Here is a 26,806-nt window from a genome sequence, read left to right as displayed (position 1 = left end):
CTTTATGAATCATTGTAATTGGAATTGTAGTAAAGTGTTAGAAATAGCCTATTGTAAAATGTTATTAAATAGCACCAGTATTACTTTAAGGTAGAGTGAAACATGAATAGGAATGCAAAATACAGGTGTAATTTCTAACAATAAGAGAGAAAGCATTTCCTAGACAAAATACCAGTTAGATTTGTATTATGTAAAGATCACAGCTATCTTATCTTAAATGTAAGATCAAAAACATTTCAGGATATTGCTTGGAAAAGTTAGAAAATAAGCCTTGCATATCATTTTTTTACATTCTATTCCCAGAGAGGAATGCTTACTAAATCAAGACAGTGCAATCATACCAATGAAATTCCTTGAGAGAGATACATTTACTCATTATATTAGTTCAACAAGATAACAAATATAATAAAAGTGCTTTAAAGCAATCGATTAGAGCAACATTTACATTAAATACAAAATATACAGTAAAATGAAACATCTTGTTAAATAGACCTGTAGGTTAACAATGCCTTATTTAAAGGAACACATTTTTTCAGACTCTAGTTTCACATTTATTTGTTTTATAATATTTGATAAGTCCCTATCACCACTGATACTTTTGGTAGTACAATTTCTAGGATCTTTGCACTTCATGTCTCTCGTATTCCTGTGTCTTTATTTGCAAAGTTAATTTAAAAGTATTACTTTCAGAGTAAAACAATAAGTCTCATACTTTTTGAACAATTGTGCAAAAAACTATTGTACTGTTTGAGGAAAATATCCTTGATCATTACAAAATATTAACTTTTGTAATAAAACAAAAACTGCCTTTAAAATGAAGTGTTGCCAACCTACTGTGTAATTCTGATTATAATGTTAAGTATAAAATCCTTGGTTATTATTAGAAAAGCATTATTTGAAAAGATCTGCCAATAAACATTTCTAAAGGTGGTTGCCCATCTTAATAGTTTTCTTTATTAGAACAGTTGGGGAATGAACAGATCAGTAGTGCTTTTATGTAATAACACAAAAGTATTACAGTATCCAAATCTGTAGACTTGAGGTCCAAGTGGTCAGTCATGGCTCAGTTGCAGGCTGACAGAAGAGAAGCTGCGTCCCACGCTTGTACACAATGGGGCAATGACAACATCTGTCACACTCTTCCATATTGTCTGTACTGAAGGCAGGATCATTAGGCAGGTCTTTACAAAAGGCATTACAATCCTGGAATGGAGGAAGAGACGTGTAAAGCTAATTGGCATTATCATATAAGGCCACTAGCTATTGCTCATTCATGAAAAGATGTAATAGTGATCTAATTCGCCTAAACTTTGTTGAACATTTGAAATAAATGTGACCCACACAGTGATAAGATGCATAGAAAATATGTTGGTTAAAAAAATTAACAGGCATGTAAATGGTAAACACAAATAGTCTCTCTGTTGGTGGCAATTTATCTGAGACAGTGAAACAAAAACATATAAAAGAATAAGTTTATTTGATGTCTGCCCTTAAATATTAATGCTCTACTTCCTGATAACTTTTCCTGTTGTCTCATTCCACTTCCCTTCTCCTTGGACTAGACTGGGTATACTTCTTGTGTTCCTAAAGTACTGAAACATCTCCTTAATCTCAAATTTACCAAACCATATCATAAACAGATGCTTATATTTTTGTTATTTCTAGTAGAATATAAGCTTCAATGAGGATATACCTGACCCTTAGCAAATGTTTGAGCTAAAGCGAATTTGGCATTCTGTTCTACTTTATATTATTAATTTTTCATAGTAATTACACACACTGAAAAGGGCTGTGTAGTATAGTTTTAAAAGCCCTGCAATTACGTTAGAACTGTTAGACAAGAACAATTAGACTATCCTGAAGTTAGTCTTTCTGTATGTCTTTTCTTAACGTGACTATATTTTCTTATTGCCCAGGCTCATAAATTTTCTGTGTAAGCCTCTGAATAAAGCTCTCTTTTGTAGCAGTGCTCTTAAAACTCAATAATATTTGGGAATTCTCAGGCATCACTCATTGTCTCAATGGAATTTTTATTATTAACTGGGGCAACAAGGAAGTAAGGTTGATAATTTTGGTTTGCCATTAAAATGTGACTTAAATAAAGGTCTGCAGTACTTAGCCCAAAATGCAGGAAGATAAGCAGTTGTTTGATGATTGAGATATTTTTAGAGTACTGAATTATTTCTATTGACTGTCTACACAGATTGTATTTATCTTGTGTTTTCTTCCAAGTGCTTAAGAGTTAAAGCAACTTTTAAGAAAATTAATTACTAGGTGTTTCAGAGTTAAACATTTGAAAAGAAATCTGAAATTTTGATTTCTTATCCTATTAAGTTTCTGCTTTGATGTGGCCTTGGGCATATCACAACAAATTAAAGTAAGAACAGGATTGACTATCAGGATTAATACTTATTATGTACCCTTGAAATATCCACATGCTGTCTTTATAATAAACAGTAAACATAAGTAATCTGAAGTCAGAATACATAATGAAGACAATTATAACTAATTCAAATCGATGCACCACAAGACTGAAGTTCAGATTAGAAAGCTTCCTAACCAAATCTACTTCACCCAGAATATAATGTACTTTTTACTCTTCTTTAGCCTAAATGTTTTCTATCCCCACAATCTCTTAGCTCTCTATATCTTAAAAGGGAACTAAACACAGGACAAAAGCAGATTTTCTAGTTTTACCAAGTAGGGTTGTCCACATTTGAGGACTTCATTTCATAGAACTCTTTAATTTTATATTACTTAAGTTATCTTCTCACTTTGGACAAGAGAATCCAATGATCCTCTTTTATTAAACAAATTGTGTTCTCAGCATTCAAATAGTTTTCCTTTTGAAACTTCAGGCAATTTGGAATGACCCAAAACTTGGTTGAGGTTCAATGTGGCCAACTAACTACTTTTTATTTTAAATGTTTTTTTAAATAAATCTTATGATTTATGAGATTATATATTCCTTCACTGGATAATAAAGTCCTTAAGATAGAGACTTTTTATTTAGTTTTGCATTAACTATAGTGTCATGCAGATTGCACTGTCATAGCTTTTTGCTGTATTAATACATCTTCTGAAAAATGAGACAGACAGCTTCCACTGCATTTTCATTTGTTGGACCATCAATTTGCTGCATCTGAGCAAATACAAGGGGTAAGGAAGCTCTTAATACCTCTTATAATTTCTTTTATTTAAAAAAAATTTTTTTTAAAGATGTATTTTATTTATGCATATAAGAGCTGGAGCACAGGCCAGAGATGCGGGGGATGAGAGGATATACTAGAGACAGAGCAGGGAACAGAACAGGCAAACTGACGGAAATACACTGCTGAGGGGAGCAGCGGGTGAGACAGGAGAGGTCTGCCTCGCTATGTGGAGGCTGTGGATTGCTTCATGGTGCGGTGCTTAACCCCTTGCGCCACCAGGGAGGCCCTGCTTCTTACAATTTCTATGGTATGATCCACTTATGACCAATAACCTGCAACTGCCAGAATCATCATCTCATTCTGATCAGAGTATGTAATCAACCAATTCACTAGTTCCTAAGGACCTGTACTTCTGAATCCTGGGTGATTTTGTTGTTGTTGTTATTTATTTGTTTAAAGAATCTAAAATTAGATCTGTTGTGATTATGTGCTGTGTTTGCAAGATCTAATATTACATATTTTCATAGTTTTTTATTACCAATCTTTTGGTAAAACAATAAACAGTTCCACCTTCTACCAAAAAAAGGAAGGAAGTGAGAAAGGAATAATAATAAAAAACAAACAAAAAGCTTACTCAAATGGGTTTGCTGTAATTTACAGTTTCTCATTGACACAGTCTTAAACTGGTCATGGGAATATAATGTGTTAATGATAATCTATTTTATTAAGGTATACTAACTTTTAAGCATTTTTTTTTTGTTTGTTCGAAGCTACTCTTTTTGCAATCACAACTGCCTGATGACAAATGTATGACAGTTAAATATTAATGCTCCACATGAATGCAATTTGAAAAACAAGCTGAAGTGAAATAATACATTTTATGTGGCTGAGAAAGAAGTGGTTTGATGATTCACCATTGGAAGCTCTACACAAAAAACACCTCCCACTCTCACGAGAACCAGGTGGATAGAAGCATTATTTGGTTAAGTGTAATTTTACTTATATCTTTACACCATATAGTAAATGAAAACATTTTGCTTTCAATTCTTCCACAAGAGCTGTAGGAAAACTTCATTTTGTCAACTATAATAAAGGCACCCAGTGTTTCTAACATTTCACAATACGCTATGTAGTCACTCAGTTTTTCATATTTTTGAAAACGAGAAAGCTGATATGAAAGTTTTTATTTCATTGAGAAGCGACCATTTTAAGCACTGACTTGGGCATCTTTTAAAAAAGTTCATGTGCTAATGTCAAAATATGAGTTAACTGTACATCTGACCTTTGTGAACCTGCTCATATATAAAGTTCAAGATTTTCATTTCTCTGGCAGTCTTTCAGCACTTTCAGTTGTTTACAGTCTTTTGTGATCAAACTAAATTTGTGTTGTTTATCTTTTACTTATTTGGTTAATTTAAAAAAATCCTTTTTTATTTTTAGAATCCTTTCTATAAAACCCTTCCTGTGCCACCATCCTCAATAGGTTTAACTAAATTTTCTTCAGCTTCCACTTCTGTACAAACTAGATGCCCTGCTACTGAGTAAGATGAAGGCAGATGCTATATTTTATTTATCCTGGGCTCATTGCCCAGAACAAAGTAGGTACTCAATACATTCTCTTGGTTGAAACTAGCTAACTTACTAAAAACAACTGATTTGCATGGTGAAGGGAAATGGAAAAAAATTTCTAACTTCTAAAATGAACACAGCATGTGCTAGGTGTGGCAATACCATATGGAGTGATTAAGAAAGACATAGAGACATCTGGGGTTATAGGTTTCACTAGGGCTACCCTCAGGTGTTGGAATAACGGGGATGATCTGAATGTCCTTTTAGAATAAGGTGGATATCTTTTAAAACAACAACACTTCTTGGTAAAATATGACATTTTCCTTTATAGATGTAATGCTTAACATGTTCTCCAAAGTGTTAGGATACATTGTGAGTGTGGATAAAATTACTCATTACATCCTATCAATGTCCAGAAGGTTTCTGTATTTATTCCTTTTAACTAGATGCCACCTCCATTCATGTCTTACAGGTGAAAGAGTATTTGGAGACCTTCTCATTTCATTTATCCTGCAGCTTGAGTTTTCATTCATTTGTGCTGGGGGCCCCTTACCTTAATTGCACATGCTGGCCTCTCCTCTGGCCCTACCCTTGTCATTTGCCAGTGGAAGGACTGGAGCAGCCCCACTCCAGAACTGCTTAATCAGGTTTGACATCCCTGTCCAATTATATTGTCACTGGCATTATGCTCAGAGATCATTTTTGTATTACCCCAAGCACAGGCGGGGGCTGAATAAAAGGTGTTGAAAGAAATAAGAGCCTTGCCCAGAACCACAGGCACAAGTCATAACAGGACTCTATGAGCCAGCAGCCTGCGGCGGGAAGCATGGGCTCCAGGTCTCCACCTCCACAGTCAACTGGGCCTTAGCATCAGAAGGGAAATCACACACTTTAGGGCAGAGGAATATCCTTCTACTGTTTAAACCCCTAACCCCATCCGTGATTCTAAACAAAGGACACTGCCTTTCAAGGATCCTCATTCTCACTACTTTGTGAGGAGCTGATGTATATTCTTCCACCTGCCCCCTAAAAGTTGGCCTGGCAGTAGGGGATGGCAAGGGACAGGTGGCAGAGAACATTCTCACATTTTAAAAAATCCAGCCCACCCCATGTGCCCCTTCTCACCAGATGTGCAGACAGCTGAGAGTGGCAAAGAGAATTCCTGCAGCAAAGGCCAGGGGGATAGCCAGGAACACAGTCAGGAACTTGTACATCACGTATTTGCTGATTTCAAATAGGGCATGGCTGCAGATCCACACTTTGTCAAAAGAGTGAGTTGTCACAGGCTCTGCAATCACGTCCTCGAAGCCCACCTGCGGAGACAAGATTCCGGGATCCCCAACCACGAGAACAATCAGGAACTACAGGGACAGGGTCACCAAGAAGAAAAGATTGGTATGTACCACCTTCTCTTAGGGTCACGGTGGACGCACAGAAATTTGGCTAAGAATTTCTAGCTAGGAAGGAGGCTCCGCGGAGGGTGGCCCAGCTCCTGGACCCTGTGGAGCTGACCCAATGGTGAGGATGAAGTTTGGGGTGGGGGGCAGGCATAGATGGGGCACCCTCGCTCCCAGCCCATGGAAAAGGCTCGGACCAGTTTTCAGGTCAGGCCACCACCCGCACGGGACTTCACCTTGAGATGTGAGTTGAGCCTGTGGGGATCACGATCCGGGCCCAAGTCCACAAACTTCTCTGGGTCGGCGTAATCCACGCCGCTGTGCCGGCTGTAGGAGTCATCGTCCATGAAGAGCTGGACGTCCGCCTTCTCGGTCTCCAGCCCCATAGCTGCGCTCGGGGAGCGGCGGCTGCAGCCAGGCTGGCGCGGAGCGGCTCCCGGCTCGCTCGGCCTCTCCTCGCGTCGCGCCCGGCCCCGCCCCGCCTCGGTTCCCCTCGCCCGCCCCGCACGGCCCGGGCGGCGGCCGCTTCCCGCTGCCGGCTCCTGTTCCGGGCCCCCGCCCGACCCGAGCCCCGCCCCGCGCTCGTCCCCAGCCGCTCTGCGCGGCCCGGACGCCGCTAGGGAGCTGGCTCCTGCTCGGCACGTCTCAACGCCCCTCCCTGGCCGGGTCACCACCAGCCCCTGGGCCGGGATCTGGGTCAGGCCTCTTAAACTGGCAGAACCAGGCACTGCAGAAGCAGGCGAAGCGTGCCTTTGAAAGGAGAGCCGGCATTTTCTCCCAAAGGGGCCGGAGGGCCTCCTGGGTCACATTCCCAGATGCCCAGAACTTTCGATGCTGAAGTAATGGCAGGATGTCCAGGGATGATGGATATACTGGAGGGAAGCACTGTGGTGGATCTACTCGGATTATACTCTTCTATGGAATCAAAAGAGCTGCCTTCAACTCCTGACTATCGTCTATAGTATGTGTTGGACCACAGTACTCAACCGCTCAGAATCGCACATGTCTCATTGTAAAATGGGAACAATGGTATCTGCCTCACAGAGGAGTTGCGTGAGAATTAAATAAGTTAATTCATGTAAATGCCTTACATGGCCCCTAACAGACGGCAGTCTTTCAGTCAGTATTGTTGCTGGTGCACTGGGAGCTAAACAGATCCAACACACCTAATTGCCAGGTGACCCCTCAAGTGCTAGGGAATCAGGCAGGCACATCAGTTATTCAGCCATTCTAGTGTCTACAGACTATGTGAGTCCGTTGGAGGCATGGTGAAGATATGGCTTTGGGAAGGTGACTCCCTTGTCCCTAGAGGCCTGATTTTCCCCTTTGAGTCAGACCCTGTTGAACGATATCAGATATCTCTAAATTGCAATCACATCTGTGGCTGAAGAATCTAATCTAAGAATCTAATAAACAACCCTGTAGCATAGAGTCACAGTGCAATAGATGAACCAGCCTGTTGACTACTCACTTAAAAGCTTTCAGAAGGGTGGGGTTTGCATAGTCATAAGAGGTTTAAAGTCTGTGTGTTTGGGAGGAAAAGGACTTAGTGAAAATATGCCAAAAGCACATTAATGGGTCTCAGACTTAGGGTTGTCCACAGCTTGTTTAGAGCCTGAGACACAAGTAGATATGCAGTATGAATTGCTGCATAAAGTGTATTTGGAACTTTCATATATCAAATCCCATTGTGTGAATTGGATTTGAAAAACTGCCTTTTTTGAAAAGACATTTTGGAAACAAAAAATTACAGAAAAAGAGGGCCTCCCCTGGTGGCGCAGTGGTTGAGCTCTGGGCTGTAAAGCTTCCCGCAGCCTCTGCAGCGCCAGTTCGTTCCCTGGCCACAGGCAAGGGTCCCACATGGCGGGCAGACCTCTCCTGCTGCCCACTGCTCCCCTGAGCAGTGTACTTCATCACTCTGCCTGTTCTACTCTCTGCTCTGGCTCTGGTGAATTCTCTCACCTTCCCGTGCTTCTGACTGTACCCAGTGCTTGTATAAATAAATAAATAAATCTTCAAAAAATTTTAAAAAAATTACAGAAAAAGAGCTGGAGTACACTTGGAAGAATATCTTGGAGCCAAAACTCAATATTTTAAATAATTAAATTAAATGTTTACCTATTGCTATTGCATTGAGGGTAATGTTAAATAGTTGTGTTTTATGGTTGACTGTCATTCCCTCCTATGACACCCTTCCCCTTAAGGTGATTCTGCTTGCTCATTCTCTTCTTTTCATTCCCTTTTTTCTTATTTTCTTTCTCAATTTTAATGCTCAATAAATTCCAAAGCAATGACTTAGACACTCGGCTGATTGCCTTTTTCTATACTCCATTTCTATACTCGGGGAGCGGCGGCTGCAGCCAGGCTGGCGCAGAGCAGCTCCCTCCATTCATTCATCCAAGTAGGCTGATTCTGGGAGTTGGAACTTTTCTAGAGTTGCTGCTCCAAAATTGTTTATCTAAATGAAAAGCAGACATTAATCCTTGAGGAAATTTGTAATATCAGTTATGAGAAACTGGACGAGTTTACAGCTAATTGACTTTTTGTAAAGATTTATTTTCCTTAAAATGATAAGCTCAGATTTCAAATGTTTCACCTAAAGAAGAAAGTTATTGCTGTATAGCTAGAGTGGGCTTAAACTGAGACTGAAAATCTGACTTTCAGGTTTCTTTCTTCATCTTTTTTTTGTCTAGCATATTTATTTCCAGCAGGATAATACAATATTTGCTATAGTTATCACAAGTAATGACTCATTTTTTTAGATAGTAAGATTAGGAGGCCAAAAAGGAGGAGAAATCAACATAGTCATAATGAAGAGCTTATACATTCGTTTGTAAAATGATATATATTTATGAAAAAGTATTTCTAAAATCTAAGTTTAAAGAAACCCATCTAAGTTTGTTATATATAGCATATATAAATCCATTCATCTATAAATTTTTATTGAGCACCACCCACCATGGTTTGGGTTCTTATTTTGATGAAACTCTTGCCCATTCCACCATTTTAATATATGCAATTTTTTTTGGAGAGGAGCACTAGTAAATGCTTAGGAAATGTTAGCTACTATTCTAAAGGAGTTTAAACCAGAGTGATTACCACAACAAATGTCATCCTGTCCTCACAAAGTGCACACTAGGAAAAGGGGAAGAGAGGAAGTAGATTAGAACTAAATATTTGAGAACACTGTAGTATCTCCCACACCACAGGATTACTCTCCAATCATCATTCTTTAATTTTTGCAAAATTCCCTATAAACAAGGAAACTAAAAAGTCTAATAAACCCATACAAATCAGTGGATTCATCTTCTGGCTGTCATGGTAGCTGCTGACAAGATGACTGACTTACAGATCTTATATTAATATATTTGAAGAAAAGATATCTTGATAATAGTGTAATATTTGTGGTAGGATCATTTATAGCCATTTTTCCTCATTTTTCTCAGCATAATGTCTAAGAAAGAAGGTAATTTTCTGGTTGATTCATTGAAAATTGTATGTGATTTCTTTTATGTGTGAATGCTTGTGTGTGAATAAAAATATTTTTTTTCAAATACCGGATGGTCTCACTTATAGCAGGAATTTAGAAAACCTAAATAAGAGACCAGGAAAAAGACTAATCAATGCAAAATAATAATCAAAATCAACAAGCAACTATAAACCAGAGATATACTATGGGGATGGGGGGGTGTATTTAGGGAGGGATGGGGAGAGGAAGAACTAGAGTCAAAATAAGGGGGGGGTGCAATTGTATGGGGAATATAACCAAAATGAAAATGCATACATTGTACAAAGATGAAAAATGATGTAAGAATTATATAAAATAAAATATTAAAAAAATACAAAAAATATTTTTTTTTTCAAATCATAAATGTGTCATTCTGTACCCTGCTCCCTCATATCTGTTTTTCAAACTACCTTTGTAAAAATCGGTATCAGTGAAAATGATAATAACATCTTGATTTCACCATTATGATTAAATTGTATCTAAAGCATTCGGGTTAGATCAGGGTTTTCTTGATTTCACCATTGTGATTGAATTATATCTAAAGCATTTGGGTTAGATCAGGGTTTCTCAGTCTTGACATGAATGACATTTGGGGCTAGATCATTCTTTGTTGTGGGGACTGTCCTGTGCATTGCAGGGTGTTTAGCAACATCCTTGGCTCCTACCCACTATATAGCAACAACACTATCCAGTCATGGCAACCAAAAATGTTTCTGGACATTGCCAAATATCCCCTGGGGGCCCAAATCACCTTTCCCTTCATTCCTTGGTCTGAAAATCATTGGATAAGACATTGTTGAAACAGTTTTTATGTGAATGGGAAAGATTAAGTTTCAACTGTCCATTTGTAAATGCATACTTAAGATCAATCTCAGTTGTATGAATTCTTTATATTTTTTGAAATTAATCTTGTTGGTTATATGGTGTGACAATATTTTTTCATAATCAGTAGATTACTATTTTGTTTTTGTGGTGGTTTCTTTCATTGCACACAGGTTATTTTACTTTTTGTAGCCCCAATTATTTATGTTTACTTTTGTTTCCCTTGCTACTAGAGTTGAGAGCCCAAAGGCATTTCTAAGGCTGATGTCAAGGAGCATATCATTTGTGTTTTCATCTATGACCTTTGTGGTTTCAGGCCTTAAATCCAAGTCTTTGTTCCATTTCAAATTAATTTTTGTGAGTGCTGTCAGATGGTGATCTAGTTTCATTCCTTTGCGTATGACTATTCAGTTTTCCCAAACCATTTGTTAAATAGACATTCCTTACTCTGTTGTGTATGTATTTGGCTTCTTTGTCATATATTAATGGTACATATATGTGTGGGTTTATTTCTCGTTCTCAATTTTATTCCATTGATCAGTGTGTCTTTTTCTAGTCCCAGATCATACTGTTTTGATTACTATTGCTTTGTAGTATAGTTTGAAGTCAAGGAGCATGATACTTCATTTTTCTTCTTACTACTCTCAGAATTGCTTTGACTATTTAGACTCTTTTGTGCTACCATACCAATTTTAGTATTGTTTGTTGTATTTCCTTGAAAAGTTTTTTTTGGAATATTTATTTATTTATTTTTAAAGATTTATTTATTTATTTATACAAGATCTGGGTACAGTCAGAAGCGCGGGAGGGTGAGAGAATTCACCAGAGCCAGAGCAGGGAGCAGAGCAGGCAGAAGGACCGAAGTACACTGCTGAGGGGAGCAGCGGGCAGCAGGAGAGGTCTGCGTGCCATGTGGGACCCTCCTCCGGTAGCCGGGGAGCAGCTGGGAATCCAACTGGCGCTGTGAAGGCTGCAGGCAGCTTCGCATCCCAGTGCTCAACTGCTGCGCCACCAGGGAGGCCCCGGAATTTTAATTTTTGATGGCTTGCATTGAATCTGTATGTTGCTTTAGGTAAGAAGGCCATTTTCACAATGTTGAATTTTTCCATTCCATGAGTACCAGATAGCTTTCCATTCCTTTGTATCTTCTTCTTCTACTCCATTTAATAATGTCACATAGTTTTCAGTGTATACATCTTTTATTCCTTTAAGTTCCTACATATTTATCTTTCTTGATGTGATCATAAATGAGATTTAAAAATTTTCTCTTTCTTGTAATTCATTAACACAACAGATGTTTTATACCCTGCCATCTTCCTTTACTGTTTCTAATAATTTCTTAGTGGAGTCTTTAGGGTTTCCTATTATATTATCATATCATCTACAAATAGTAAGCGTTTTACTTCTATATTAATTTAAGTATTACACTACACTACATACAACTGTTCAGGTGAGAAGCTATACTCCTACATATTATGTAGTACTGTAAATCAATGGTCAAGCAATCAAAAAGTAAAATATTAATTTTAGAATTATAATACCAATCTGTGAGAATTTCCAGGAGTTTTTGAAATTAAACTTAAGGATATTTTCCCTGTAAAAATTTCAGAGGAGCCTAATACAGATTAATTGCAAATTTTCAATACGATGCTGGTGCTAACTGAGGGATAGCAAGAAAAATAGATTTGGGACTTTTTGATTTCATCTCACTGAAATTTAGTAAACTTTTAACACTCTTTAGCAACTGAATACATTTTCAAAATTAGCAAAACAACAAGGTGGTTGCTTGCTAAGGGGTTAAACATCTTTTCTCAGGCTTGCTTAGAGTAAGCAAATACAAAGCCTAAGAAAATTGGAAAAAACTGCAGTGTCCTATATGAGTCAGTCTCTCTGTTTCCAGGGGTTTTACATTAACCATTCTTTGCATAACTCCTTGTCCCTACCTCTTCTTCATCAAGTTATCTTTTTAACTTCTTTCCCTTCTCTGCCTACCCTCCAGTTATCCCTTCTCTAATGCTCCGTACAAAAAAGTTTGAAGAAACAGAGTTTTTAAACATCTCTTATTAAAGTTATTGAATAATCTTTGGTGAAGTGGTAGTGCCAGATTGTTGTATGATATTTAATAAAAGCCTGTCTTTTCTTTTTTCTTGACCTATCACTTACCCTTTTGTCCATATGCTGGGTAAAATTAGCCTTATACCAGTGAATCAGGGAATTTTTAGTTTAATATTAAGATACAGTAGTTTATTGTAACTGGTGCCAGTTCAATCTTCTGGCTGTTTCAGCTAGCACCTCCTCTGGTCAAAAACCTCTTTTCATAAGTAAGAATTTCCAGAATTAAATTTTGTTTGGGAATACTTAACTATTAGAAAAAATAGGCAGGGACGAAGGTACACTCTTAAAAGTCTATATTCACTGTGAGAGTTGATAGGATAGGTTATTCTATTCTCATTCAAAACAATGTATGACAATTAACTTTAGATTTACTTTATCCTGTTTCCATAAGTACAGTATTGTAGAAACCACCGTTGATTTATACTGTATATAAATAAGAAACATCCATAAGAATTTGATATTTTCTCTTTCTAGAACATGAGATAGACACTGATTAACTTTTGGTGAGCACTATCTATCAGTTTAAACTCTTAGTAAGTACAGCTTCCTCTGTCATTATTTGGGAACACATTACTGCAAAGCTGCATATAGTCAAATGTTTTCCAGATACCAACTGAAATGGGCACGGTATGATTCCCAGTTATTAGGACAACTGATCTAGAGGTTGTTTTCTCAATTTAGGATTTTGTTTTGGACAGAAAAAAATTATTATGATTTAATTTGAAGACTTCATTTTTCTCTAATATTTTTTCTTTTACAAATGTTATTTTACTTTCACTCAGAGTTAATACCAATTAAAAAATTAATATAGCTTTTCTACATAAGTCACCAATAAGGATATAAAAAGATTTATTTTTTAAATGTTTTTGCCTTACTGCATATTTCTAATAGAAAAATAAGGACAAAAATATAGAATGCCTTCCACCTGGTTCTTGTAATTAATGTTTTGGTGACTATTGTGTGACCTTTAATGCTTGACAGAGTCATCCAGGAGTTAAGAGCAAAGAGACTCTAGCTCCATAGAGCAGATGGAACACTGGGATGCTGCCAAAGGGCTGGGTAGAGAATTTTTAGATTATATTTTCATATCAATAGCTATTTGGGAGGAATTTTGTTTCCAGAGAAGTTACTAAAAGAATGTTTGTCTATTTCTGTTCATGGTTATACAAACTGTCAGGCAGATTTCTATACTACATGAAGGCTTAAAATAAATTAGGCCATTTCAGTGTCTGTATCCACTCTTTCTGGGCCACTAAATCCTAATTAGGGTCTCACAGTATGGCAGTTCCTTATTTACTATTAGATTTCTTGTTTAGAGCAAGGGTATTGGACCTAAAGATAGATATAGATAAATTATTCTATTAAATACTTTATAAATAGAACTACTGATATTTTGGGTGTCTGAATGAGGTATTTTTTTCTCTAGTTAAAGAATTGTAGATGCACAAATCCTTTATTTCAAAAGCAATTTTAGTAGATGTTTGTATTTTCTTAAAAAATAAATGGAGAGAGGGCCTCCCCGGTGGTGCAGCGGTTGAGCGCTGGGTTGCGAAGCTGCCCGCGGCCTCTGCAGCGCCGGTTCAATCCCCAGCTGCTCCCCGGCCACCGGAGGAGGGTCCCACATGGCGTGCAGACCTCTCCTGCCGCCCGCTGCTCCCCTCAGCAGTGTACTTCTGCCTGCTCTGCTCCCCGCTCTGGCTCTGGTGAGTTCTCTCACCCTCCCGCGCTTCTGACTGTACCCAGTGCATGTATAAACAAAACAAACAAACAAACCAGCAAACAAATAAATAAAGCATGCCTCTATTAAAAAAAAAATAAAATAAATGGAGAGGAATGCTTTGGAGGCATTCAGAACATTCTCATCTTGTTAACCTATAAAGAAATAACAAACTTTTTATTAAAATATGCACTGCTTCCCATAACATTTATATTTATGCCATCATCTTACTTTTGGAAAATTATAATGAAAATGACAATAATTATTTACCAAATAGAGTGTACTATTTTCTCCTTCATAATAGAGAATGAATATAAGAATTTTGCTTGTCACTTATTATCAGTTTATATACACTCATATAATTACAAATTTTAGTAACCAGTATGCTGTTTTCCTTTTTAAAAATTATTGTGGTCATTGGAAGTTATTAGATAAACAAGTCACTGAAAATAAACTTAGATAGTAAAACACTGTGGTCCTATGAAACAGCATACTACTTTATTTGGAAATAGTAGAATTTGCAGAATGTAGCTGTAAAGGGCATATTACTCAGATTACTTGGTTCTGAAGACTCTTACTATGAAAGCAAAGTATTTCTGAAGGAGTAGAACACAAATAGCTAAATGTTTGGTCCAAAAAATAGAGTTATTATTTTATCATTTTGTAAAATCATGTCTGATTTCATTGTGTATATGTTGCAAATCTTTTTTCATTTACATATATAGCATAAAAGAAGAAACAGGGGTGACAATGACTGGTTTAAATTTATTTGTAACTATAAACTTTTTTGAATTTCAATGCTGATTTATCTTATCAGAGTTGGACTATCCTTTAGGAAAAGGATAAAATGCAGTTAAGGTCCTTTTAGATGTAGGAAGATGTTTTAGGGTATTAAAACTTCCTTTAGAAACCCATACCTCTGCCATGAATGTTATTTTCCCTAAGTTTCTTTGGTGTTCTCTTGTTGCTTTGTTTTTTCCTGGCAAGCAAAGCATTTCCGTGATAGAACTGTTTCCCTTTACCTCATTTTTTGTCCAGCTGGGAAGAACTTTAGAAGTTCTAGACCAGTGATTACCCATCAATGAATTTTCTTAAGTGGTCACATAGTCACATAAGCTTTGTTGGATTATTTAGTAATGGAGAATTATTTTATAAAGAACCTAAATATAGTTGTTAGAAAATTCTTCATTATTTTTTTCCAGGATCTATCTGAAAATCCATCCATCCATCCATCCATCCATCCATCCATCCATCCATCCATCCATCCATCTATCTCTGTCTTCTGGCATTAAAAAAATGTATGAATGTCAGTCCTGCAAGTGTTTGAAGGTAGTTTTTAAGCACCAACCCCGTCCGTGGCTAAATAGATTGATTTTCTTAGATGTTCTTCACATATCACTATTTCCAAATGCATCTAGTAGTTTTCTTTTTCTCTGCACCTGTTTTGTATCTCCAAAATCACATTTAAACTCATATATTTGAGCATTACAGCGTAAAGCAACAATACTATATTATCTTCTTTTTATTGCTCTCCTGTTGGTTTGTTTATTTTTGCTTCTTTAGCCTATTGGTAATTCAAATTAATCCCATTGGGTATTGAAACATCTCTAAATATTTTGTACTTATATGTAATTTGGCTAGGTCATACTGCAAAGTATATAATTGATGATTTTAACCTAAAAAGTGGCTATATTATTCTATTAAATTGTGTGATGCTTTGAGTTTCTGTTCATTGACAGTTCTCAGTATATTACTTTACTGTTAATATTTAAATTTACTTATACATTTATCTATAAGCACTAATAAAATATGAAATAAGGCAGAGTTGGGAACTGAGTTATGAAACATTCCAATACAATGATTGTAAATAACATCTATATGCTGATGACTTGAAGCCTTTTTCTAAGCTTCAAATTCTTATGTTTTGCTGGCAGCTTTGATATTTCAAATTTTATATGTCCATAAATTTATCTCTTGATATTTACTATTAAGTCTGACCTTCTGGTTATTCTTGTCATACAATTGGTCAAATTGAAAATCTGGAGTCAGCTTTAATTCCTCTATTTGCCTTCTTGCTTCCTTCCCCATTTGCTTTGTTAGTTCTAACTCCAAAACTAATGCTTTCACTTTCTTTCATTTTCACTCCCCACCCGTCAAGTTCACATCTCACCTGAATCATCCCAATATGCTTCACTGTGGTTCTGCTTCCATTCCATTTCACAGTGACTTTGCTTCTAGAAATTGCTTTCTCTACACAATGGTCAAGGATCTTTTAAGAATATTATAATGAATACTCTAAGTGTATATGTATTCACATATGTCAATTAAAGTGACCAAATAATAAATATATATGTCAGTGAGTTATCACAAGGAAGATTCATCCTATCACCTCTACTCAGATCAAGAAATAAAACACCAGGACTTCCCTGGTGGTGCAAGGGGTTAAGCACTGCACTATGAAGCAATCACAACCTCTGCAGCACGGCTGGCCAGGGAGCAACCCACATGGAGAAACAGACCTCTCCTGTCTCACCCGCTGCTTCCCTTAGCAGTGTGTTTTAGTCAGTCTACCTGTTCTGTTCCACTCTGTCTCTGGTGAGTCTTCTCACCCCCTGCATCTCTGGCCTATACCCCAGCTCTTGTATGCATAAATAAATAAATCTTTAAAAAAAGAAAAAAAGAAAGAAAACACCAGATCTCAGGAGTCTGTCTTTTTTTTTTTTTTTTTTTTTTTTTATTTTTTTATTTTTTTTTAATTAATAAATTTTATTTTTATATTCCCCATACAATTGCAATCCCCCCATTCTGACCCCAATCCCTCCCCTCCCGCCACCCACCCCCCAAAAAGTGTCTCTGGTTCATAGTTTTTGTTGATTTTGATTTTCACTTTCTTACAGTTATTCATTTTCCTGGTCCCTTATTTAAGTTTTCTAGATCCCTGCTATGAGTGAGACCATCCGGTATTTTTCTTTTTCTTTTTGGCTTATTTCACTGAGCATGATCCCTTCCAGCGTCATCCATGTTGCTGCAAATTGCATGTGTTTATCTTTATGCCAGTCTCTCTACCACCCTCATCCTGTCACCTAAAGTAACTATGATCCTGAACTTTAACAAGATGCATTAGACTTGTCTGTTTAAAATTTCACATAAGGAATCATACATATAAATCTTTCTTAAATACAAAAAACTTTTTTGAATTCCAATAAAATTTTTGGAATCCAATTCATTTCATTCACATCCATGTTGTAAACAGGAGTATCTTCATTTTCATTTCATTCCAGGGTGTTTTTTTCATTTTATGAATAAACTGCAATTTATCTATTCTAATGTTGATAAATTGGTGAGTTGTTTTCTGTTAGTATCTGCTATGAATAATACTGCTATGAAGATTTCTTATTATGTCTTTTGGTGCACATTTGTGTGTACATTTTTGTTTGGTTTATGTCTAAGAGAAGATTCACTAAAGAGTAAATGTAAGTTTGATTATAGTAAATACTTCCACCTTACAAAGTGGCATACTTATTTATACTCCTGCTGTGAATGAGAGTCCCACTTTTGCCATACCTTTACTATGTGCACATAATGTTGATTCTAAATAGAAAAGCAATTACAAATATAGATGATTCAGTAAGAAAAGAAGAAAATATTAAGGTTGGCAATGTCAAGTGATAAGCTATAAAAGGTGACAGATTCCTGTTGTTACTTTAAAATCAAGAAATAGAGGAAAAGTAAAATCAAGTACTGTTTTGAGACTGATTCTTTCCAAGGGGTGGCTCACTTGGAAAATATAGACTCATAGGGACACACGGACACCAAAAAATCAATCTAATTAAAATGTCCCTCTGGGGAGTGGAAAATGCATTCTTATCCACTCTATTGGCTTCTGGGGAAGGGATAATATGAAGTATTAGAGGAGACATATTGCTTTAACTCTTTTTAAAAAATCCTATTGTAAATGAATGGATTATTTTTCCCTGAATATGTTACATATCCAATTTAAAAATTATTTTTTGATGTTTATTTTATTGTTACTATCATATTAGTTTAAAGCATTGTTTATATATATATTGGAAGTATAGGATCTCCCCCCTCAGGTGTTGTCACCACATAGCACCCACCACCAAGACATCCATAGTCAACCACATAGTTCACTGTACTCCCTCCTCACCTTGCTCTTGCCCCTCCCTGTCCCCTTGCCCCTCTCCTTGCAAAACATTTCTGTGAGTAGAAAGAGGGCACTATTAATAATTACATCACGACCAGTGAAGACAGAGACTATGGTCGGAAAATTGGGGCTTATTGCTATTGAGTTCAACAAGTTTTCAGTCTCCCTCCATTTCCAGAGCTATAGATGGTTAGACACTAGTAGACATGGTAGACATGGACATGGTAGACACTGAAATTTGAAGACATTGGAGTTCAAGAAAAGGAAAATTCTCCCCAAGAGTATCACACAGTAAAAAACCATGAGTTTAGGGCTAAGTTTTAATTCCTGTTCTAAAAATCACTAGCTGTGTAACTTTGGTTATCGCTTGACTTCTCTTATGCTGAGTTCTTCACTGTAAAAACCATAATGACATAACAATGCAATAAAATGCTTGAGAAAGCATTTTACTATGCTTTAATCTCCTCACAGGGTCAATGTTTGCAGATAAGAAGGTGATTCAAAGAAAGGGAGGAGCCTCATATGGTCCTATTTTCACAAGTCATAATTTGTAATATTTTAAATATTTTTCTGCATTCTCCATATTTTTGCTCCTAAGAACAATCGTCTGAGTTGGGCAGGGCAATTGTTATTATATCCGTATCATAGAAAAAGAAACTGAGACTGAAGAAGTTCATAGATTTGGCAAAGTTTCATGGTTATTAAATGTTAAGTCTAGGACTTAAACCTGTCTCTTGAATTTTGATCCAAGACCCAAGTCAGTTTCTTCCTGCTCCTGTCAGGTAAATGGATGGGGAATTAATTAACCCTGGTTCTCAAGCTTGAGATATCACACTGATTTGAAAGGAATCTTTTAATAATGTACTTAAAGTGTGTTTGCTTATATGAAAGGCTCTACTGTGTGTGAATATGTATGTATTCGACATATAGATATATTTGACGTAAGTGAGGTATTGGTTACGGTTCTGGAAGCATTAACTGGAAAATGAATGCATTTTATTTGGAAGATAAAAACCATGAACCTTTCATTATCTGCTTATGCATTACACATTTAATGATCATTCTAAAACAAATATTCAATCTTGCTGTTTCTTTTCTCTGAATTCTAGAGATGCTTCAGCTTTTTGCTATTTTCTTTCAGCCCTCTATTCAGCAAGAGTGTTATACTCTGCAAGTGCTGGTGATATTGCATGAAAAATGGAATTAATTTCAGTCTATGAAGAAAAACACATAAATTATTTCAAAGGTAGATGAAAACTAAATTGTGAGCCAACTATAGTTGAGAATTATTCTCCATTGCCTTTTTTGATTGCTAACATGAAGAGGCTGGAATAATTCCTAAAGTCTTTGGAGTTTAATAGTCTGGACTTTGCTAGCTCTTCAACAATGAAGCAAAGAAGGGAAAACAGGTGGACAATGTTCCCAGTGAATGGGAGTGCCTCATGCCTCTGCAAGGGGAGTGGGCTGACCCTGACCACTGGTCAGGGAAGGGGCCACCCACATGGCTGCAGGTTTGGCTCAAATAACTCAGAAGTGTTTCAGAAAACACTGGACTAAAAGAGCAGAAAGAAATACATGTACTTTTCATGATTTGGTAGAATGGTTTAAATGAAAGATGAAATCCATATGGAAAATTTAGATGCTCTTTTAGGATTCATTTTCAACAAATTATAACTTTATGAGCTATATTTCGTATACAATAGTATTTATAAATTTAAAGTATACAATTTAGTGGTTTTGGTTTGTTCACATAATTGTGTAACTATCATCACGATCAATTTGTCTATTCTGGGAATCCATAAAATATGTGACGTTTTGTAATTTTTTTTCACTTAGCATACCATGATTATCCATGCTGCATCACAAATCAGTACTTCATTTTTTATTACTGAATAATAATCCCTTTTAGTGATATTATTTGTTCATTAGTTGATGGACATTTGGTTTGCTTACACTCTTTGATTATAATTAATAATGCCTTTATGAACATTTTGTAATGTTTTTGAAGAGACAATTTTTTTTTCATTTCTCTTGCATAGATACCTAGAGGTGGGATTGCTGGGTCATCTAATAACTATGTTCAGTCTTTTGAGGGACTGCCAAACTGTTTTGAAAAGATACTATACCACTTTACATTCCCACTGGCCATGTGTGAGTGTTCCAGTTTCTTCACATTCCCATTAACATTTGTAATTTATTACTTTTAAAAATATAATCATCCTAGTGTATGATAAGCGGTACCTACTTGTCTTAGACTTTTTGGGCTGCTATAGGAAAATACCATAGGGTGGATAGTTTGTTTATAAACCACATTTTCTTTATAAACAACATCCAGCAGATTCACTATTTACTGAGGGCTTCCTGGTTCATACCTGGTCATCTTTTGGCTGCATCCTTACATAGAAGGGATGAGCGAGGGCCTCCCCAGTGGCGCAGCGGTTGAGCGCTGGGTTGAGAAGCTGCCCGCAGCCTCTGCAGCGCCAGTTTGTTCCCTGGCCGCAGGCAAGGGTCCCACATGGCGCACAGACCTCTCCTGCCACCCCGCTGCTCCCCTCAGCAGTGTACTTCGTCAGTCTGCCTGCTCTGCTCCCCGCTCTGGCTCTGGTGAATTCTCTCACCCTCCCGCGCTTCTGACTGTTCCCAGTGCTTGTGTAACTAAATAAATAAATTTAAAAAAAAAAAGAAGGGATGAGCGAGCTGGGTGGAGTCTCTTTTATAGGAACACTTATCCTATTAATGAGGCAAAGACCTCAAAACCCAAGAATTTTCCAAATGCCCCTCTAAAACCATTGTATTGGGGATTAGGATTTCAACTTATGAATTTTGGAGGGACACAAACTTTCAGAATATAGTACTCATTGATTTACATTTTTCTAATCACTAATTATAAATTTAATTTGTCTAGAATGTGTGTATATATCTTATAAATCTATTTATCTATCTATTTAACTATCTATCTATCTATCTATCTATCTATCTATCTATTTTTATGCCAACAGGGGAAATACTGGATATCTAAAATATATCTATCTATCTATTTAACTATCTATCTATCTATCTATCTATCTATCTATCTATCTATCTATCTATATATTTTTATGCCAACAGGGGAAATACTGGATATCTAAAATATAAATTTGAATCCTTTTATCCTGAAATATTTTCTCCATTATGAAAGTTCTTAATTCATTTCATGTTATTAATATTCCATTGCTTATGTCTTTCCCCTGGATTTTTCATGTAGCAGTCAAGTTGTAATATATAGACTTATTAGTACATCTTTTCTGGGGACAATGTATATTTTATCTAGGAAGACTATAATTCTCAGAAGATAAGCTCTATTTCTCTTTTTTAATTTTGAGGCACTATGAAGATCCAATACAAAGCAGAGCATGCAGTTTAGACTCAATAGGATTATATCAATTGACTGGTTCTGTCAATTACTCACTTTTGCTAGGCTGGCTTAAATTATCTTAATGATTTCTTAACAAAGAAAAGAAAATAGCTGAACCAATATACACAAAGAATAGATTTCAACAAGTATTGGGTAATTGGACTTTTTTCCCAAATTAATTTTTTGAATTCATAGTGTGGCAGAGCTTGCTGACCAAGTAAAATAGCACCCCAAAGATGAGGGGATTGGGACAATTCCCCTGTAGAGGAGAGGATGTTGCACAGGGGTCCTGTGCTGCTGTTTCATGAGCTCTGTGAGGGTGTTTTCTCATCACTATACATAGGACAAGTAGAATCTCATCTGTAGATTCTACTGGTGGATATTTGGAGGCTTATTAAGGAGTATGTGAGGAAAAGTAGTTTCAAGGATATTTCTCTTCATTCTATTTTTCATACACTCTATCAAAATCCATTTACTTGACAACTCATTTATGATGTTTTTTTCCTACCTCTGCTTTCAAATTTTCTCCTTTCCATTTTATGCCAATGAAATGTGGCTTCTCACCCATCTGAATGAGCCATGCCACTGTGCTAGTGTTGTAAAAGCCTCCAAGAAAGGAAGGGTTGGGAAAAGGCCTCAAAATACTGCTGTTAGCAAAGTCTTCTCCACTCAAGGAGATATACACAATACCCATAACCCTCCTAACTATGATAAACATTTCCAATATGTACTTCATTTTATCTTTAATAATTACAAAAAATTTGTGAAATATTTACATTATTTTGATCAATTACATACAACCAGTACTTTAATAGTCATTGTTATGTGTTGTTATTTACTAATAAATCACTCCAGAAGAAAACCTATTATTCTTAGATGTTTAAAATTGCCAGTAATAAAAATTAATTTCAGTGTATGGACATATGTTTGTAGTAAAGAAATATGCTGATGTTCAAAAATACTTTCAAACATAAAATTATTACCTTAAATTTGTATTTGTAGACACTATAAAGGAAGTCACATGGAATAATAATTTTTTAAAAGATTGATTTATTTATGAATACAAGAACTAGGGTCCAGGCCAGAGGTGCAGGGGGTGAGCGGACTTACCAGAGACAGAGCAGGGAACAGAACAGGTGAATTGACTGAAATACAGTGCTGAGGGGAGCAGCTGGCCAGATGGGAGAGGTCTGCTGAGCCATGTGGGTAGCTCCCTGGCTGGGGATCTAACTCGTGCTACAGAGGCTGCAGATAGTTTCACAGTGCTGCTTCTTAACCCCTTGCACCACCAGGGAGGAATAATAATTTTAAGAAGAAAATGACAAAGTAATGTTTTTGACAATTGAAAAAAGACTTCTTATGTATTTATTCATAAATTATAAAATAATGATGGCATCAAATTGATGTGATGATTATATTCCACTGGGTACACTAAAAACAGTATTGTTAGTATTTGTACTATTCTGGATTACACATACTTTGCAGCTATTTAAACTGTGGAAAAGAAAACATTTTACATGTCAACATGTCAACCTGTGAATTTATAGAGGGACAGGGGTATTGAGCAAAAATAATAAAGTGAAGGACATTACGGCAGCATAAGGTAAAGTACGTTCCAACTTATAAGCTTCTCTTTTTGTAACTTGCTTTCCACTCTGATAGTGTCCATTATACTAATTTTGGCCCTGAATTTATCTGAAAAAATATGATGTTGGAGGAGGGTGAAGGAACGAATAGAATAACAACTATCCAATCTCTGAGCACATGTGAACCAAGTCTGCCTTTCAAGAATCTTCTGAGAAGGCTCTTGCTATTTTCCCTCAGAGTGGTTTTCACCATATCTAAGTGTTTCCTCATCAAGATAGTAAAAGCACCTTAAAATATTTTCAAGTTAAACCCGTTATGTCTACATGATAGTATGCAAAATTTCAAAAAAAATGTTGCATTTTAAATGTTACAAGGATATTGCAAGTTGGTAAGTATACTGCAGTGTTTGATTTGGCAGCAGAGTAGCAGAGCTTTAACTGAGGATAGGATTTTCATCATTTCAAGCCAAATATGGTAAAATTTCAATTCTTGACAATGTCCCTCCATATATAGGCCTCTGTTTATAGTTTGACTTGGATTTATCACTCATACAATTCACTCCATGTGGCAGAATGGGGTTTCCTGCCTTTGACCTTTTCTTGTGATTTGGCTCTTACCCTGAATCCCCTGGGATCTGGACTCACAAAGCTAATAGGAGGGGGTCTTTGGTAAGATGGAGAAAGAAGATAGGGAATATGTATGTAGTCAGTATCTTGGGAAAAGATGGGTGGGTCATTAAGAAATGAGAGACCATTTTCAAAGGTGTGAAATGAGTAAGGGTAACCAGCAACGGGCATTATTGCTAAGCATAGGCCTGAAAGGCAAGGAAATGCTCTGGTGACCAGAAGCCAGAAGCTGCCTGCCTGTGGTCTTTGGAAGATGAATATAACTATTGGTGGGCCTTTAAAGAATAAAACCCAGATTGATTTTCCTCCTATTTGATCTCCTGCAGGTGCCTCCAGCTGTCCAAACACAACTAGAAGACAGAGTAGAGGGCTACACTAGACGCAGTCCATACTTCCAACTCTCTGGGGCCACAGAGCAGGGGAGGGGAATAGAAAGGAGAAGCTCTTGGAGAATATCTAACATGGTGAGAATGACAACATACTTAAGTTCATAAGAGGTTGTAAGCTATTTATTCAAGCTAATTGTTTCTAGATTTCTAATAATTGAGGGATGTTATGAAAAAATGTTTGTGTGTTGTTCTCCTACCCCCACAACCCCCCAGATTCCCAACTCAACATTCAGTCTTTGAGCACATTCTGTTTTTGGAAGTCATTTCAGAAGGTTAAAACCCTAACCTCCAATAAATATGTGATTAGGAGATGGACCCTCTGGGGTTTTGGGTTCAGATGAGGTTGTGAGGGTTGAACTCCCATGGTAGGTTAGTGCCTCTTGAAGATGAGGAAAAAATACCCAGTGTTTTTTCTCCCTGCCATGTGAGAACACAGTATGAAGGCAGCCATTGACCAGCCTGGAAGAGGGTCCTCACCAAGAACCTGACCATGCAGGAAACCTGTTCTTGCACTTTCCTACTTCTAGATCTGTGAGAAAAGAAATGTCTGTTGTTTAAGTCACAACATCTGTTGTATTTTATTAAAGAAACCCAAGCTGACTAGGACAAGGGTTCTGGGGTCTAAAGCTTTCCTCTACACAACATAAATACATTCCCTGTCTGAGAAAAAGGACCCCAGAGAGTAACAGGGGCAACAAGAACTTTCAAAGCAGACATAGTATGAACTGATAAGGAGATTGACAGAAAAGAAAATAAACTGTTATGTTTCATTCTCTGGGGGATTTATTACTCAATAGTAATATTTTCCTTTCTCATAATCAATTCTTCTCCATCTTTCCAAAAATTAGAAATTAAATGTTTGTGTATGTATGTGTATTTCAAAATTTTATATAATTTAATTTTATATAATTTAATTTTATATAATTTAAACTTAAAAAGATGCTTTCAATGCTTAGAAAGTTTCTGTATCTATACTACTTCAAAATTTTATATCATAGTGTCAGAACTTTACAATTCAAAACTATGTTTAACTTGTTTGTTCCTGAACTACTTGTAATTATATTGGATTAAACTTTTAGCTCTTTTTATTCTTGTACATATGCATTTGAAATAAGTTTGGAAGAAATAAATGAGCAAGTATGATTTTCATCTATCAGATTGAAACAGGGTCCATTAATAAAATGAATGTATTGTTCTTGAATATGTTCCTTTCTAACTTCTTTAGGAAAAGTGATTTAATAGTGACAGAAACTGAGTGTTAAGAAGGCTGTCCAATTATGAATATTAAAATAATATTGGAATATTCTCTCTATATAAAAAGAAAGGAAAAACAGATGTATTTGTGAGGACATAAATTCTAGCTTGCTTACTCAATGGGAAGACATGAATGATTGTGGTATTGAGGCAAGATGTAGTTGAAAATCAGCAACACTGTTGCTTTTATATTTAGAGGAAAAGTTCTGTTAAAGCAGAGTATGTGTTGGGATTTTCATTTAAGAGCAAAAATGTATACATATTGAGGGAAATATTATTCTGCTCTTACTTCAAACTAATAAAAAAAGAGCAGGTGTATAATGGGGAAGTAATGGGAACATAACTGCACATCTTGCAATCATAAAAGAAAAATAGTTGTTTACTTGGGAAGCAGATTTGAGAAGGGAGAAACTGAGTATGACCAACTGACTAAAAACAGCTAAATACAGTGATCATCACAAGTGGAGAGGAAAAGAGAGGAAACATAAATTAAACTGATGTTTATTATACCTAGAATTATGAAACTAAACAAATGTGTCTGCATAAACTGGAACCAAAAAAAAGACATAATAATGAAATAGAGTTAGAAAAGCTAGAGACTAAAGCAAAAAGAAGTTTGAGAAAATGGTTGGTAAGGGGCAAAATTTAAAAGTATGAAGGGCAAGGCTGGTTTAAAACTGAATTTGGTATAATATAATCAACAGAAGTGAAACCATCTGGCTTCTAGATATGTGGCATGTAGACAAGTTAACCAGTGCTAAAGAGAATCCAATGCCAGGATTCTGTTTTCCTTTTGTCTTATCTGTCAAGGAGAAAATATTAAAAAGTACAAAAAAATAGGTAACACAAATAATATAAAAAATAAGATGCTATTCAGCACTATTTACAATAGCTAAGCTTTGGAAACAGCCCAAATGCCCAAAAATAGATGACTGGATCAAGAAGATGTGGTACATATATACCATGGAATATTACTCAGCATTCAAAAAAGATAAACACATGCAATTTGCAACAACATGGATGGCGCTGGAAGGGATCATGCTCAGCGAAATAAGCCAAAAAGAAAAAGAAAAATACCGAATGGTCTCACTCATAGCAGGAATCTAGAAAA

General features: G+C 36.3%; 1 protein-coding gene across 2 annotated transcripts; it reads right to left on the bottom strand.

Annotated features, from left to right (window-relative positions):
- Positions 1-947: 947 nt before the first annotated feature.
- Positions 948-6,504, bottom strand: CAV2 (caveolin 2; the record flags this gene model as incomplete). Of its 2 annotated transcripts, XM_084229329.1 has the most annotated exons (3): positions 948-1,203; positions 5,847-6,034; positions 6,355-6,504. In XM_084229329.1, 3 exons carry the CDS (start codon positions 6,502-6,504, stop codon positions 1,053-1,055), a joined length of 489 nt encoding a protein of 162 aa, XP_084085455.1. In that variant the 3' UTR covers positions 948-1,052. The 2 variants fall into 2 exon arrangements, with proteins under 2 accessions (XP_084085455.1, XP_084085456.1); XM_084229330.1 differs by lacking the exon at positions 5,847-6,034.
- Positions 6,505-26,806: the final 20,302 nt, after the last annotated feature.

This window comes from Talpa europaea, assembly GCF_964194135.1.
Source record: "Talpa europaea genome assembly, chromosome: 3".
In the NCBI taxonomy this organism is placed as follows: Eukaryota; Metazoa; Chordata; class Mammalia; order Eulipotyphla; family Talpidae; genus Talpa; species Talpa europaea.
Note: the sequence above shows the minus strand (reverse complement) of the source record. Positions and strands in the feature narration are given on the sequence as shown.